Source organism: Harpegnathos saltator, unplaced genomic scaffold, assembly GCF_003227715.2.
Source record: "Harpegnathos saltator strain DR-91 unplaced genomic scaffold, Hsal_v8.6 scaffold14, whole genome shotgun sequence".
In the NCBI taxonomy this organism is placed as follows: domain Eukaryota; kingdom Metazoa; phylum Arthropoda; class Insecta; order Hymenoptera; family Formicidae; genus Harpegnathos; species Harpegnathos saltator.
The window spans coordinates 819,621-836,335 of NW_020229917.1; the positions used below are offsets into that span (position 1 = coordinate 819,621).

General features: G+C 55.5%; 3 protein-coding genes across 3 annotated transcripts; all 3 read right to left on the reverse strand.

Moving 5' to 3' along the window:
* Positions 1–11,245: 11,245 nt before the first annotated feature.
* LOC112590730 (uncharacterized) lies at positions 11,246–12,778 on the reverse strand. Its single transcript, XM_025308146.1, has 4 exons — positions 12,550–12,778; positions 12,023–12,414; positions 11,676–11,869; positions 11,246–11,603 (listed from the first exon to the last, which is right to left on the reverse strand). The coding sequence occupies exons 1-4, from the start codon at positions 12,776–12,778 to the stop codon at positions 11,246–11,248; spliced, it is 1,173 nt and encodes a 390-aa protein (XP_025163931.1).
* Positions 12,779–12,793: 15 nt separating this feature from the next.
* LOC112590731 (uncharacterized) lies at positions 12,794–13,801 on the reverse strand. The gene has a single exon (XM_025308147.1). It carries the CDS (start codon positions 13,799–13,801, stop codon positions 12,794–12,796), a length of 1,008 nt encoding a protein of 335 aa, XP_025163932.1.
* Positions 13,802–13,859: 58 nt separating this feature from the next.
* LOC112590732 (uncharacterized) lies at positions 13,860–16,449 on the reverse strand. Its single transcript, XM_025308148.1, has 4 exons — positions 16,390–16,449; positions 15,015–15,938; positions 14,181–14,933; positions 13,860–14,000 (listed from the first exon to the last, which is right to left on the reverse strand). The coding sequence occupies exons 1-4, from the start codon at positions 16,447–16,449 to the stop codon at positions 13,860–13,862; spliced, it is 1,878 nt and encodes a 625-aa protein (XP_025163933.1).
* Between the last annotated feature and the right edge of the window lie 266 nt (positions 16,450–16,715).

The window sequence follows — 16,715 nt, forward strand, 5'->3', positions numbered from 1 at the left end:
TTCTATTCGGCACAGGTACTCACCAAAGCAGCCATGCCCGGTGAGCACCTGTGCCATCCTGAAGGTCAGGGTCCCATGTGCCTTGCCCACCCAGTCCGGTAGGCAGGGCTGGACGGCCTCGACGGTCCTCCTCCCGTATCTGACATTAGCCAGAATTCCCTGCCATTTCTGGAGGAGGACATGTCGAGCCTGGTGCTTCATCTCCCGCACTGCTCTGGCGAGCGCTATGTCTGCCCCCCTGGTCAATGAGCTCCCGCTTCCTGACGTACATACGTTTGTACATCAGGGCCAGGAGCTCAATGGGGGGCATGCTCGCCAGAGCTGTCGCCGCCACGTGGGATACGGTCCGATAGCATCGGGCCACCCTGACCGCCAGCACCCTATGCACCCTACATAGGGTAGCTTGTATCGGGCGACTGACGGCCAGGGCTTCGGCCCAGATCGGTGCCCCGTACAGGGCCACCGAATTGAGTATCCCCGCGTGGAGGCGACGTGCCTTCCCGTCTGGTCCCCCAACTCTAGGCATTAGCCTGCCCACATCGGCTCAGACTGCTCTCAACCGAGGGACCAGACGATTGAAGTGCTCTTTGAAGCACCTGGTGCCGTCCATTGTGAGGCCCAGATATCTCATCTGGGCTTCTAATGGAACCCTGACCTTTCCTACCTTGATCTGGGTGGTTGCATTCCCCTTCGGTGGAGGAATATAGCTTCCGTTTTCCTCTCTGCCACCACCAGACCCAGACTGCGAATGGAACGCACGACGCATGCCACCGCAAAGTTTGTCGTCCTCACGGCTTCCCCCCAGTCTCTCCCCCCGGCCAGGATGAGCATATTATCTGCGTAGCAGATGATGCTACAGCCGGGGGGAGGGCAGTTTGGAGGACCGAGTTGTAGCCGAGGTTCCACAGGAGGGGGCCCAGAACGGACTCCTGTGGAACCACGCAATTCATTCCCCTCTCACATACCTTGCTGTCGGCGTCCCTCCAAGTTAGACGCCGACCCCGGAAGTAATTCTCGATGACGGCCGTGAGGTAGGGTGGGAAGCCAAAATAGCCACGCATGGCCTCCACCACCCTACCCCAGGGCAGGGTGTTAAACGCGTTGGCGATGTCAAGTGACACCGCCACCCTGCCCTCCTGCACGATGGCCTCCGACAGGGACCGTAGATGCTGAATCGCATCCACGGTTGAACGTCCCTCTCGGAAGCCGTATTGGCCGTCATCGAGATCTGGACCTTCCTGGGACATATGCTCCACGAAGCGGGCTGCTATAACGCGCTCAAAGGCTTGCCCGCCTCGTCCAGGAGGCATATGGGCCGGTATGCGGAGAGGGTGTCCTCCGGTTTACCCTCCTTGCGGAGGAGGACCACATTGGCCCTCCCCCAGACTGGGGGAAATTTTCCTTCCCTCAGGGCTCGCGTGAAAACTCTCGCGAGCCTGTCATTCAGGTACCACGAGGCTAAGGTAAGGACGCGGCCAGGGATTCCATCGAGTCCTGGTGCCTTATGGCTCTTGACCCTTTTGATGGCCCCGGTCACCTCCTCCTCAGTGACCCCGATACCATCCCTTGTTGTTCTGGGGTGAGAATAATATACGGGCCTATGGAGTCCTCCTCCCTGACCGGGAAGAGGGTCCCCATGACCCGCTCTAGAAACCGGGGATCAAGCGTCTCCGTCAATGGGGGCGTCCATTTCTTCAACTTATTCATTACCATCCTGTATGGACGCCCCCACGGACCCGCATCTAGCGAGAGGAGGAGGGTGTCCCAACCTCTTCCTCTGGCTGCCCCAATCGCATCCCTCAGGGATGCTGCCGCAAGGCAGAATTCCCTGCGGGCGGCCAGAACAGCCTCGGGATCCGAATCAGAGTCGTTTCTGACTTTCCTAAAGGCACGCCTGAGGTGGACCGACTTTTGCCTGAGATCGGCTATGGTGTCGGTCCACCACCAGGCGGACCTTTTTGGGCAGGACCTGACTCTGAGCATGGCTTCGTCGCACGCTTGTGCGATCATCTCCATTATTTCCATCACCTCAGAGTCAAGATCCTGTCCTTCCATCTGCCGTGGTCAGGTGGCAGCCTCCAGGGAGAGTTCCAGGGCCTCCCTGTCCAGCTGATTTAAGGCCCATCTTCCTGGTCGGGGGTCCTTCTGAGGACATTGGGGCCGCAGGCCTTCGGGGGTGACGGACAGTTTCATCTCAATGATGAAGTGGTCTGAGAGAGCTTCAAGCTCGTCCGCCACCCTCCAGCTCCGCACCCGCTTCAGGGCCGCGGGGGAAGCCTATGTAAGGTCTATGATCGATTCCCCCCGCGACCCCACGAACGTTGATTTTCGTCCCTCATTCAGCAGGTGCAGATCAAGGCCCGCGGCTCAGTCCTCCACCTCCTCCCCCCGCCGGGATCTCCACAACTCCGACTTCGCATTGAAGTCCCCGGCGACGATGACAGGTTCAGGGAGGTACCGCTTAACAGACCTCCCCACTTCTCGAAGCCTGGACTTGAAACTCGGCAAGTCCAGGCTCTTTGTTGGGGGGAGGTACACCCCGACTACAATTAGGGCCCCCCACCTGGCCACGACGAATCCTTCCCCGCTACCCAAATTGGTAGCAGGAGGAGAGTTTCCGCTCGCCTTCCATATTATCGCGATGGAGCCCCGGTTGTCCCCATCTAGGATGGTTTCTTGGGACTTTGTAGGGCTCCGCCGCGATTCCTAGTCCTGCACCGCGCTCGGTCATGGTGTACTCGAAAAGCGGCAACGCTTGCCGAGCGTAGTGCAGATTCGCTTGGAGTAACCCTGCATCCATTATAGTTGGATCAGCAACTTCTCTGCAGGCTCCTCCTCATTTTCGCTCCCACTTTCTTCCGTGGACCGGTGACGTTTTTCCTCCCTCCTTTCCACGTCCATCTCCTGTTCTTCCCCCTGTGCCATAGTTACAGGGAGAACTGGTTCTTCCGGTTCCAGTGGCGGGGGCGTGTAGGTTCCTTTGCTACTTCTGCATCCTTTTTCCTTTAAGGGGAGAGGAGAGCGCGGGTGGCGTCGGTGCGGATGCCCCGGCTACCTGCCCCTCATCCCTCCTCTTTCTTCTCCTTTTGTTGGGGAGGGGGCGACACGCTGGTCCCCGCATACGGTGGCCCGCCGATAGGCCCGCATCCGCGCAAACTATGCAACTAGCTGATGCTACGCAGTTGCGGGCCAAATGACCAGTTTCACCGCACCTGTAGCAGCTTTGTCTCCTATCTTTTTCACTGCTACAGTTTTGCTGCACGTGTCCTCTTTCAAGGCACCTGAAACACTGTAAGGGCCTCGTGTCTAGTAATTCCGCCCTTACCTGCGTCCATCCCATGGACAGCATTCCATTCGGCGACCTTTTTTGCCACCATTAGGGGACATCTGATGCATAACGATCTGGATCCCGACGGCATGGTCCTTATGAGCACCGTTTGGACCTCCGCCACACCGCATTCGCCAACTTGGGCTACCCGCTCCGCAGCCTCCTCTTCAGAGGTGGAGATCTCCAGCCCTCGGAGTCGAATCTCCCCCATTTTTTGTGGACGTGTGGCCTTTGCTTTGTCCACCAGCACTTCTCTCAGTTTATTGGCGAGAGTGTCTGCCTGTTTATCAGGTGTAGTAAAAAGAAATCCATTATTTTTGCATGAAATTGAAGGCTTTAATTACCATAGTTAGAATGATCCGATTTAGGTCAAATATGCGCTGTTTTGTTCGATAACTTGTTGCCATTTTGAAGGTAATTTCATTATGCCTCTTTCATAGAAGCCCTCGTCCCTATTGGCAAAAAATTGAGACAGTCGATTTTCACAAGCCTCTCTTAAAGCGAATTTTTCACCAGCAAAATCTTTCGCCATGAACAGGAACAGATGGTAATCACTTGGTGCCAGGTCCGAACTATAAGATGGATGCATAAGAACCTCCCAACCAAGCTCCCGGAGCTTCTGGCGAGTCACTATCGACGTGTGTGGCCTGCCGTTGACTTGATGGAACACAATTCCTCTCCTATTGGCCAAAGCTGACCGCTTCTGGGCGATTGCTTCCTTCAGACGGTCCAATTGTTGACAGTACAGTTCCGAGTTAAGAGTTTTACCGTAGGGGAGCAGCTCATAGTAGATAATTCTCTGCCAATTCCACCAAACACACAGCAAAACCTTCTTGGCCGTCAATCCTGGCTTAACCACTGTTTCCGCCGGCTCACCGCGATTCGACCACGACCGTTTCCGCTTGACGTTGTCGTAAGTGATCCACTTTTCATCACCACTGACCAACCGCTTCAGAAATGGGTCGATTTTGTTGCGATTCAGCAGCGATTCGCAGATGGAAATTCGGTCTATGAGGTTTTTTTTCGTTAACTCGTGTGGCATCCATACATCGAGCTTCTTTTTGTATCCAGCCTTATTCAAATGGTTCCAAACGGTTTTTGTGCAATCTTTAGCTCTTGGGCAATCGAAATAGTGCTTACATGACAGTCGGATTCAACAATGTCCATGATTTTATCGATATTTTCGACAATTGGCCTTCCAGTGCGTGGTGCATCTTTGACATCGAAATTACCGGAACGGAATCGACGAAACCAAAATTGCGCGTGATTGGCTGTTACAGTATCAGGACCATAAACATTATTCGCATTTTCAGCCGCCTGGCTTGCGTTTTCGCCTTTATCGAAGAAAAACTGTAAAATATAGCGTATTTTCTCTTTGCTAGTGTCCATCTTTGACGCGCGCACAAACAAAACTGAGTCAACTAATCACAAAACTGTCAGAAAAGTTTTTTTAGTACGAAATCTCATCTTTCTAACGCCATCTAGTGGAACCCGATCGGACTTATACAACGCGAGATACAGATAACTAAAGCCAACTATTGGAAAAATAATGGATTTCTTTTTACTACACCTGATATTTCTGTCCTCCCTCGGGATCTTCAAGATCAGGGCTCCTATGACGCCCTGTCTCGTTCTGATCTTAGAGATCCCTAGACCATCAATGTCTATTCTCCTCTTCGCTTCTGTGAGGATCTCTTTATACGAGGGCAGTTTGATAAGTCAGTGACTTTTTGAATTTTCCGCGCAGTAACTTTAAATGCAGCACTGCTCCCGTCAACTACCATCTATTAATAGACTACTGTACAAATTTGGGCAAGCTGCGCCATTTAGTTAGTGTTTGACAGCCATTGAAAGCAGACAACCTCGTGAATTTTAACGAAAATGGAAAAAAGTGAATTTCGTGTGCTGATTAAGTATTATTTTTTGCGTAAAAAAACCATCATCGAAACCAAGGCAAAGCTTGATAAATACTATGGGGACTCTGCACCATCAATTTCAATAGTTAAGAAGTGGTTTACTGAGTTCCGTTGTGGTCGTACCAGCACAAATGACGCCGAACGTTCAGGTCGCCCAACAGAGGTCGTCACGCCAGAAATCGTCGATAAAATCCATGGAATGATATTGGATGATCGGAGAATGAAAGTGCTTGAAGTGGCTGAGGCTGTAGGCATCTCAACTGAGCGGGTATATCACATTTTACATGAATATTTGAACATGAAAAAGCTATCCGCGCGATGGGTGTCGCGATTGCTCACACTCCACCATAAGCGCAACTGTGTGACCATTTCAAAGGAGTGTTTGGCGATGTTCAGCCGCAATCCGAACGAGATTTTGCGCCGTTTCGTTACCGTAGACGAAACATGGATCCATCACACCACACCAGAGACCAAGGAACAATCAAGACAGTGGGTTTCTTCGGGTGAACGTGCACCAAAGAAGGCCAAGGTGGGTCTGTCGGCCAACAAAGTCATGGCCATAGTTTTTTGGGATGCACGCAGTATCATTCACATCGATTACACCCTTGAAAAGGGTAAAACGATCACCGGCGAATATTATTCAGAGCTTTTGGACAGATTCGATATTGATTTGAAGCAAAAACGACCGCATTTGGAGAAGAAAAAAGTGCTGTTCCATCAGGACAATGCACGGGTGCACACGTGTGTAGTCACCATGGCAAAAATCCATAAATTGGGCTACAAACTGCTACCCCATGCAGCATATTCACCAAATTTAGCCCCCTGCGACTATTTCCTGTTTCCAAACCTGAAGAAATGGCTGGGCGGTAAAAGATTTGGGTCGAATGAAGAGGTCATCACTGAAACAATCGCCTATTTTGAGGGCCATGAGAAAACCTATTATTTGGAAGGAATAAAAAAATTGGAAAAACGGTGGACTAAATGTATCGAGCTAAAAGGAGACTACGTTGAGAAATAAAACGCTTATTTGCCGAAAAAAATATCTTTTATTAAAAAAGTCACTGACTTATCAAACTACCCTCGTACTTTCCCTTTTCCGCTGAAATCGCTATTGCTGCAGTATTGGGGATTTTCCTACTCCTTTCCTTTTCCTTCTTCCCTCCCTTTACGATTATCTTTGGAGGCTATTGTCTCTTTTCCTCCTCCTTTCTTTCCTTCCTTCTTTTCTTTCTCCGTACCACCTTTGCTCATGTCTCCTTGGGTGGACCGTGGAGGCCTTTGTGGCAAGGGTTAGTCTTCTTCTCTCCGGGGGGTAGGACCTTAGACTGGTGTTGTGGCCCTTGCGTTACTGATACTGGCTGGTAGCCAGGTACCTTTTTGCCCCCTTTCTTGTTTCCCTTTTTCCCTTATCCTTCGGGTCCCTTCTTTTGGACCTTTTTAGTTCCTTCTTCCTCTTCACGACCCTGGTCTTTTCCCATTTCTTCTTTTTTCCGAGTCTCCCATACCTCCATGGCGTTAAAGACAATGGAGGTGATCTTCTCCTCCATTGTCTTTTCTTCCTTTTTCACTGATGGATCGTTCTTCTCAATTCGCACTTTCGTGCTTAGAGGTACGTCCTCCCTTATCTTTGGTCCTGTTCCTCTCCCAACAGTCCCTCCATTCTCTTCTATTCTGGTGACGGGGTGTACTTTACCAGGTTTTATCATTCCTGGTTGGATCTCAATTTCCCCCGTCATCATTGTCTCTTCCTCATCCGTATCAGCGAATGGAGGTAGGATTTTCCTCTCCTTGGGTCCTTTCCTCCTTTTCGCCTCCCTTACGCGGTCCATGGGCGAGAAGGTCGCTGCCATTGGTGACAGCGTCCTCTTTACACCACGGAGCGCGTTTCCCTCGCGTGACTGGGGCGAGGGGGACACCGCCATAGGTGGCGGTGCCTCCTCTGTACTCCTCTATACTCAATCGCGCGTCCTTCCCGTGCTCCATGGGCGAGGGGGATCGTTGACGGTGGTGCCCTCTTTATACCTTGGAGCATGTTTTTCATTTCTTCAATCTCTTTTCCCATTTGCTCCTGTGAGGCTCGGAGTTGTTTATTTTCCTCCCTTAGCTCTTCTAGGAGGTCCATGTTTTCCCCGCTTTCTCCCTCGGCCATTCTGTTCGTCAAAGTTGTCGTTCCGGCCGCTATGGCTGCCGACGCATCCCGTAGGACTTTTACAAAAGTCCCCTTTAAGTTTTTGGAGCGGACTGAGAATCTTAATACTTTCCTGGCCGCTTCAAGAATCGAGGCATCCACGTCCCTATAAGGGGCATCCTCAAGGTGCTCTATTAGCCTATGTACCTCCGCTCTATATTTCCTATTCAATGAGCAATCACTAAATGCCTTTGAAGGGTTCTGTAGTCCTTTTATTAGGATTTCCTCTTTTTTTCTGGCAAGAAGACTCTTTCTTTGCCAAATAGGTTTTCTTTTTCCTATATTCGCCCGTAGTCTCGGGCCTCCCTCTCTGTCGGGTTGCTTTTTCCTCGAACCGTTCCTCATCCGTTTCCCCATTTGATTTCCTGGGGATGTCTCATTATCCTTCGACTTATTCCGAGGATAAGTAATCGGATGAGGATTCGTCCACATTTATGGGCGTCCTGGACCTGGATCGGGGTCTCGCAGTTTATTTGGTGGTAGTACTGCGAAGCCCTTCCTTCTCGTCAGCCGGCTAGTGCTCAGTTGATCCTCCAGGGCTCTGTCCCCCTTCTTCCTACTGGAGCTGCGGTTATACTCCAGATTGCTCGTGTCCATTTTTCCAGCCAGGGTCGTCGTATCATGTTCCAGGTCCGATAAAGAAGTACTCGAGTCAGTCATTGTGGTTCGAAACCCACCACTCTGCACGGCTCTGGTGCCCGGGCATGCCCGCATCCCCCCGGAAGGGGGAGCCTCCGAGTTCCCCCAGAGGAGCACCATATGGCACGGGCCGACGGAATATGACATCGTCGGCACTGGCCTCCCGCCTCCTACACGCGCCCTGACCACCATTTCTGGTGGCCAGACCGCTTTCGGGGGTCCCACACCTCCGATAATGTGGGCACAGTGCAGAGCGCCGCCACGCGGGAGGGCCTCATGGAAGGAGGTAGTTCACCGGTGGAGTCGCACCCCACCGGGAACGCCCCCCATGGCAGCCAGCGTGCTCGCGCCGCCCAAGGGTCCGCTTTAGGGTGATGCGATCGCATTCCCTCGGGCACAGCACATAGGAGCTCCGGCCCTGCCTCGGAATACGTCTGAGCGGCCTGGAGCACCCCTCCACCCCCCGGGTATCGTGAGGGGTTCCAAATCCTCACAGTGTGCAGACCCGGGTGTGGGTAGCTCCCTCCCCCCGGCCGTGACCGGGACAGATGAGGGAGAGGATCACCCCCTTTGGCTGCCGGAGTACCGACGTGCAATGCCTCCGGGAGTGAGTCCTCTAGATGGCGCTTGAGGGTGCCCCGACCCCGACCTCGGAATACGTCCGAGCGGCCCGGGACACTTCTCTACCCCCCGGGTACCATGGGGCAAGCCCCATGGTGTGCAGACCCGGGTGTGGGTTCCTCTGTCCGTCCGGCCGAAGCCGAACGGGTGAGGGAAGTCGGGGAGATCCGCCTTCAACGAAGGTGGAGTCCTCTCCTCTCATCACCCCAGGATGCCCCGACCCCAACCTCGGAATAAGTCTGAGCGGCCCCGGACACCCCTCCACCTCCCGGGTACCATTAGGTTGTTCCCCATGGTGCACAGACCCGGGTGTGGGATCCTCCATCCGCACAGTCATGACCGTGATGAGGGGATGAGGTTCTCTCTCCCTTTGGCTGCCGGAGCACCGGCGTGCAATGCCTCAGAGAGAGGGGTCCTCCTAGGACGCATCAAGGGTTCCCCGACCCCGACCTCAGAAACATCCGAGCGGCTCGGAGCATCCCTCCACCACCCACGCCCATGGGGGGACGATCCCCATGGGGTGGAGTCCTGGGTGAGTAATGGGTACATCCCTCCAGCCCGGTCTAACCATAACGGTCCAACCGAGGCAGCAGGAAAGGGTTTTTTCTCTTCGGCTGCCGGAGCACCGGCGTGCAATGCCTCGGAGAGATAGGTCCCCTTCCTAGAGCGAGTGCAGAAGAGGCCATCCCTGTCGGCTGCCGGTGCATCGGCATGCAATGCCTTCAGGGGTGGTGATCTCCTCTCACCCGCTCTGTGACCATTCTGGTCCAAGACCAGGCTTGTCACCCTGCCCAGTCGGGTGCTCTTGGTCCAGTCCCTCAGTACAGACCACTCCGGCATGGTAGAACCTGCCAGGGGCCGAAACCCCCGCCGGCACAGCTCTGTACATCATTGATACCTTCAAGCCTCCCCACCACGTCAAGGTGGCACCCTCGGGGAGGAATCACAAAGGATCATTTTTTTTTTTTTTTTGACGAGGAGGAAATCCATCATGGATACCCTGACCCTCGGGGAAGGGCCAGGGTTATGCCGGACTCCTACCGGCTAAAACCTCCCCGGGTGGCGCTGCGAAGGGACTTGGGTCGGGGCCCCGGTGCCGCGTAACTGCTAATCGGGGCCCCGAGTCCAGGTTTGCACCTTCGGTCTCTGAGGGGCGGGGCGGGGGAGGGGGGAAGCTGACCCGAGGGTCCGCTTCGACCACCGCTCCCCCAGGGGAAGGGGGAAGCCGGCCCGACGGCCCGCTTCGACCACCGTTCCCCTTTCCCACCCCTCACGCCTCGTCTCTTCGGTCGGGAAGGGGGACGCCGGCCGAGGCCCGCTTCACCACCGTTCCCGACCAGACGAGGCGCCGCCAGTACACGTTGTGTGGCTGACTGACCCACCGTATCAGCCAGCCACCCTACGTTGGGAGGGTTAGTTGAGGCACTGGGAGTCCCCGCCCGGTGCCCCACCCTCCCGCCCGACGGTTACGGGGAGATATACTCCCCTAACCGCCGGGCTCTCCCCACCTCCGCGGAGGAATGGGGCGGGGGGTCCTAATGACCCCCCTCCCGCATGTCCGATTGGTCTATCGGACCTGTGATTGGAGGGGGGAGGGGCATTTATTCCGATGATGCGTTACCATCGATGCCCTCTCCCCTCCTTATTGTCATCCGACACCCTTCTTCTTCGAGGGTGTCGGTGGTCTGCAGGCGTGGGGCCTGGGCCTGAGCCTCGACCCCCACCCGCTCCCTTCACCCGTCGCTGCCATTGGTAGGGCAGCGAGGGGTGGCGGCGGCGGCGGTGCCACATCCACCCCAACTGCAGGGGCGGCAAGCGTTGCTACCGCCGCCACCAGTGGGGCGAGCCTACGCAACGCCACCACCGCCACCCCTCTGTCTCTAATGAGGGCTCCCAACTGCCCCCTCCAGGTCGTTCTCCTTCCTCTCGCTCTCCTTGTTGGAGGGGGAGCAGAGGGCTGAGGGGGAGGAGGAGGTGGTGGAGGCTGAGCCCCCAGCCTCCTCAGTTCCTCCTCCTCCGAGGAGTCTGCGTCCCCCTCTCTGCTCCTGCTCCTCCCTCCCCTCCACTGACGGTGGCTGTCCCTCCGTCTTTTCCGCCTTCCTCTGCCTTCTGCTCTCCTCCTTTCTTCCTCGGCCTCCTCCTTCCGCTTCATCACCCCCTCGCAGAAGGAGGTGAAAGCCTCCCACTTCTTTTCGCTCCCCAGTATCGCCCGGACTATACTGGGGAGCGAAAGGTCGCGACCTAACTCTCTCTCCACGACTCCGCGCTCGTTGCTCCAGGCCGGACACTCCTGGAGCGTGTGCTGCGCGGAGTCGTGGCCATGCCCGCAGTGGTGGTAGGCGGCTGTGCGCTCCTTTCCTATGCGGCACAGGTACTCACCGAAGCAACCATGCCCGGTGAGCACCTGCGCCGCCCTGAAAGTCAGGGCCCCATGGGCCCTTCCCACCCACTCGAGCAGGAAGGGCCGGACGGCCTCGACGGTCCTCCTCCCGTACCTGGCATTGGCCAGATACCTCTGCCATCTTTCGAGGAGGATCCGTCGAGTCTGGTGCTTCATCTCCCGGATTGCCCTGGCGAGCGGTACGTCCGCCCCCCTGCTCTTAGGAGCTCGCGCTTCCTGTCGTACATGCGTTTGTACGACAGGGCCACGAGCTCCATAGGGGGCATGCTCGCCAGGACTGTCGCCGCCACGCAGGAGACGGTACGGTAGCACCTCGCTACCCGGACCGCCAGCCCCCTTTGCACTCTGCGCAATCGCGCTTGCATCGGGCGACTGGCGGCTAGCGACTCGGCCCACACCGGTGCTCCGTACATGGCCACCGAGTTGAGGACTCCTGCGTGGAGGCGACGTGCCTTCATGTCTGGTCCCCCGACATTGGGCATTAACCTGCCCAGGTTGACGGAAATCATCCTGAGTCGGGGGACCAGTCTGCTAAGATGTTCTCTGAAGCACCAGGTGCCGTCCAGGGTGAGGCCCAGATACTTCATCTGGGCCTCTATGGGGACCTTGAATTGGCCTATCCTGACATGGGCCTGGGGTGGCTTCATGCCCTTGGCGTGTAGGAAGATCGCCTCGGTCTTCCTTTCCGCCACCACCAGGCCCAGGTTGCGGATGGAGCGCACAACCGCCGCCACCGCTAGGTTCGCGGTGTGAACGGCTTCCCCCCAGTCTCTCCCCTCGGCCAGGACGAGCGTGTCGTCTGCGTAACACAACGTGCTACAGCCGGGGGGGAGGGCTGTCCGGAGGACTGAGTCGTACCCAATGTTCCAAAGCAGGGGCCCCAACACAGACCCCTGTGGGACCCCACGACTCATCCCCCTCTCTCGTACCGTGCCATCGGCGTCCGTCCACATGAGACGCCGACCCCGGAAGTAGTCCTCTATGACGGCCGTGAGGTAGGGTGGGAAGCGGAAATAACCTCTCATCGCTTGCACCACCCTACCCCAGGGCAGGGTGTTAAACGCATTCGCGATATCTAATGATATCGCGACTGCCACCCTGCCCTCCGACACTATGGCCCCCGAGAGGGACTTCAGATGCAATACCGCATCTATAGTTGATCTGCCCTCTCGGAAGCCATATTGGCCGTCACCTAAGTCAGGACCCTCCCGGGACATATGCCTCTTGAGGCGGACCGCTATTATACTCTCGAAGAGCTTGCCCGCCTCATCCAGGAGGCATATGGGCCGGTACGCGGAGGGGGAATCCTCCGGCTTGCCCTCTTTTCAGAGGAGGACCACGTTGGCCCTCCCCCAGACTGGGGGGAATCTTCGTTCCCTCATGGCCCTTGTAAAAAGGCGCGCGAGCCTGTCGCTCATATACCCTGAGGCCAGGGTGAGGACACGGCCGGGGATACCATCGGGTCCCGGAGCTTTTCTGCTCTTGACCCTCTTGGTAGCCTCGGCCACCTCCTCCTCGGTGACTCCCGGAACCTCCCCCTGTTGTTCGGGGGATGGGGTTACGTACTGGGTGATGGGGTTGTCCCCCCCAACCGGGAATAGGGTCCCCATCACCCGTCCCAGGAACCGGGAGTCAAGCGTCTCCGTCAGAGGGGGCGCCCATGGTCTCAGCTTTTGCATGACCATCCTGTATGGGCGCCTTCACGGATCCGCGTCTAGCGAGAGGAGGAGGTCGTCCCACCCCTTTCCTCTGGCCACCCCTATGGCGTTCCGGAGTTCTTTGGCGGCTGCGCAGAACTCCAGCCGGGCGGCCAGAGTGACCTCAGGGTCCGCGTCCCAACCCACTGCTCGGAATGCGCGCCTGAGGTGGACCGACCTCCGCCGCAACGCGGCAATTTGGTCAGTCCACCACCAGGCGCATCGTTTTGGGCAGGCCCTGACTCTGGGCATGGAGGCATCGCACGCGAGTGCGAGAACCTGCATAACCTCCATGACCTCAGAGTCAAGGTCCTGCCCTTCCTTCCACTGTGGCCAGGTGGAGTCCATCAGGGAGATCTCCAAGTCCTCCCTGTTTAGCTGGGCCAGAGCCCATCTACCGGGCCGGGGTCCGTCCGTATTGCGGGGCCGTAGGCCATCGGGGGTGACGGAGAGCTCCATCTCTATTATGAGATGGTCAGACAACGATTCTAGCTCCTCCGCCACCCTCCAGGTCCGCACCCTTCGCAGGGCCGAGGGGGTTGCCCAAGACATGTCGATAATAGACTCTCCCCTCGACCCCACGAACGTAGATTTTTTGCCGTCATTCATAATGTGCAGACCTAGGCCCACGGCCCAATCCGCTGTTACCTCCCCCCTCCTGTCATCGCTCCGGGAGCCCCATAGCTCCGACTTGGCGTTGAAATCGCCGGCGACAATGACAGGACCCGGGAGATGTCTCTTGATGACATCTCCCATTTCTTGGAGCCTGGACTTGTAATCAACCAAGCCCAGGCTCTTTTCTGGGAGGAGGTATACCCCGACCACGGTGACGACTCCCCACCTGGCCACAACGAACCCCCTACCTCGGTCCAAGTACTTGGCAGGGGGTGAGCTGTCGCTCGCCTTCCAGACTATAGCGACAGAGCCCACCTCGTCCCCGAACCATCTATGGTTTCTGGGGACATGATGGGGCTCTGCCGCTATACCTAAGCCTGCACCGCGCTCCGTCATTGTGTGCTCGAACAAAGGGAGCGCTTGACGGGCGCGGTGCAGGTTTCCTTGTAACAGTTTAGTGTCCATTGTTCTGTTCTGTTATGACAACTATCTTCTCTCCCGGCTGTTCGCCGTCGGTATCCTCACTCTCAGCTGGTCTCGCTCTTTTTTCTGCTCTCTTCTCCTCCACCTCCATCTTCCCATCATCAATGGGGGTCTGAGGGGGAGGTGGAAGAGGTAGGAAGGTTCTTCTCCTCCTTTGAGGAAGCGGAGGTTGGGGTTCCGGCTCCTGGTTTACCCCCTCCTCCGCCTCCTTTCCTTCCTCGGTCTCCTTCCTCTTCTCCTCTGAGGATGCGGGAGGGTCTCGTGGCGGCGGTGCGGTCGCCATACCCCCTACCACCGCATCCCCAGAGATTTTCTTCTTGCCCTTGGGGGGACGGCAGGATGGTCCCTCCATTCTATGTCCCGATTTTACACCTGCCTCCTCACAGATTTGACACCTGGCTCTTGAACTGCAGTCCCGAGCCAGGTGTCCGGGTTCTCCGCATCTGTAACAGTTGGCTCTCCTATCACTGTTATTTGTGCAATTAATCTGCACGTGCCCTCTTTCCAAGCATTTAAAGCATTGGAGTGCCCTTGCCTGTAGAAGTTCTACTTTGGCCTGCGTCCAGCCTATTTTAATGTTGCCTGTTTCTGCAACCCTCTTGGCCGCCGCGAGGGGGCACTGTACCCATAATGTCCTGTAGTTATTCCAGGCCATTTTTATACTCCCAGTCTTTACTTCTCCTACTTGACATCCCCCTATCTTAGCCACTGCCTCCGCCGCTTCGCTCTCCGAGGTGGATATTTCCAGCCCTTTGAGTCTCAGTTCACCCATTTTCTGCGCCCTGCTTACTCTTGCCCTGTCTGTCAAGACCTCCTTAAGTTTGTCCGCCAATAGGTCCGCCAGCTTACTCCTTTCTTCGCCGGGTATCTCGAGCACAAGTGCTCCGGTGGCCCCTACTCTGGTTTTTATCTTCTCGATACCCATCCCGGTTAGATCTATCTTCCTCTTTGCTTCAGCTAGCAGGTCCTTGTATTGTCCTTTTTCGGCGGTGATTGTTACTGCCGCTGTGTTGGGGACTCTTCTCTTGTTCTTTTTTCCTTCTTTCTTTTCGGAGATTACCACCTTTTTTATTATTTCTTTCCTCTTTTGCTCTTCTTTCTCCCTCCTCTTTTCTCTTCTGCCCACCACTTTCGCCCACAATTCTTGTGGTGTAGGTGCCTCCTCCTTGCCATGTTGTGCTTGTTGTTCCTTTCTTTGTAATCTCGTGGGCGGAAGTTGGGGGTACTCTTTGATGTAATTGTTTCCCCCGTATTGTGCCCTTCCTTGATCCCCTATTTCTTTTACCTCTCCTTTTCCTTTGTTTCCTTTGTTTCTCCCGGTCCCTTGTTTGGGAGTTTCCTGTGATTTCCATTCGTTCAGGGCCTGGAACACCATCCTGGACACTTCCTCTCCCAGTCCCTTCTTTCCTCCTTTTACTGGATCCTCCCTCCTTTCCATCCTAACTTTAGTATTCAGGAGGACATTTTCCCTAATCTTGGGACCTGCTTCTCCTGTTTTTGCGACCCTGCCTTCCCTCACCGGGCGTCTCTTATCCTTTGGAATCAGTCCCTTTTGGATCTCTATTACTCCAATCGGGACTTCCTCCTCCTCCACCATGTCCACCATAGGTGGGGTGATCGCCCTTTCTTTCTCCTTTATGTGGATCAGGGGCGAGGGAGCACCCGCCATATGTTGCAGCGCCTCCTCCACACCCTGACCCACGTTTCCCAGGTGCTTCGGGGGCGGGGAGAATACCGCTGCTGCTTGCAGCGGTGTCTCCCTTATACCCCGAAGCATTTCCTTCACTTCCTCCAGTTCCTTTCTTACTTCCCTCAGCGATGTTTTCAGATTCATATTCTCTGTTCTTAACTCCTCTATCAAGTCCAAGTTGTTTCCGCATCTGTCCTGTGCCATTTGCATGGCCATGACATTTGTTCCTGCTGTTATCGCCGCCGCAGCGTCCCTGAGTACCTTCACGTGCGTACCTTTGAGGCTCTTAGATTTTTGTGAGAATCCCAGAACCTTGCTAGATGCTTCCAAAATAGACGCCGTTATGTCTCGGAAGGGGGCCTACTCTAGATGTTCCGTTATTCTTTTAATCTCTGCTTTGTATTTTCTATTGAGGTGCAATCCTGAAACTCCTCCATTGGATTTTCCATGCCTTTAAGCAGAAATTCTTCTTTTTTTTGTTCTACAATGGCCTGCTTTCTTGCCATGAACTCTTTCTTGAGGCGATATCCCCCTGTCGTCTCTGGCCTGCCCCTGCCTCTGGTGGCCTTCTCAACGAGACGCTCCTCGTCCGTATTTCCGTCTTCGTCCCTGGGGATATCCCATTTCCTTCTTTTTTCTTGATGATTTTTTTGCCATCATCAGAGTCTCTTCCCTGGAGGTGGCAAACGGCGTCGACTCATCAGCTCTGATAGGCGATCTAGATCTAGATCTGTCGCTGTCGCAGATCTCTTCCGCCTTACTTAGCCTTTCTGGGCCTTTAACCACTCCTAAGGCCCCTCTTCCTTCTTACCGTAGACTGCTTTTGCCAGCTTCGGCTTCTTCGTGTCCTTTGTACTAGCCTGGTCGTCATATTCAGTTTCCGAATCGATGAGTCAATATTTGAGGAGGTTTTAAATTCAGTCATTGTGAGTCTCAAACCACCACCACCCCTGCACGGCTCCGGTGCCCGGGCTGCTGGAGTTCCCGCGGGGCGGAAAAGGGAGAGCCTCGAGTTCCCCGGGAGGAGCACCATTTGGCACTGTGCCGACGGGTGGAAAAAATCGCCGCGCCGAAACTTTGGGCCCTCTCCCCCCCCCCCAACCCCCCCCCCATTTTTTCCCTTTTCCCCTGTTTTTT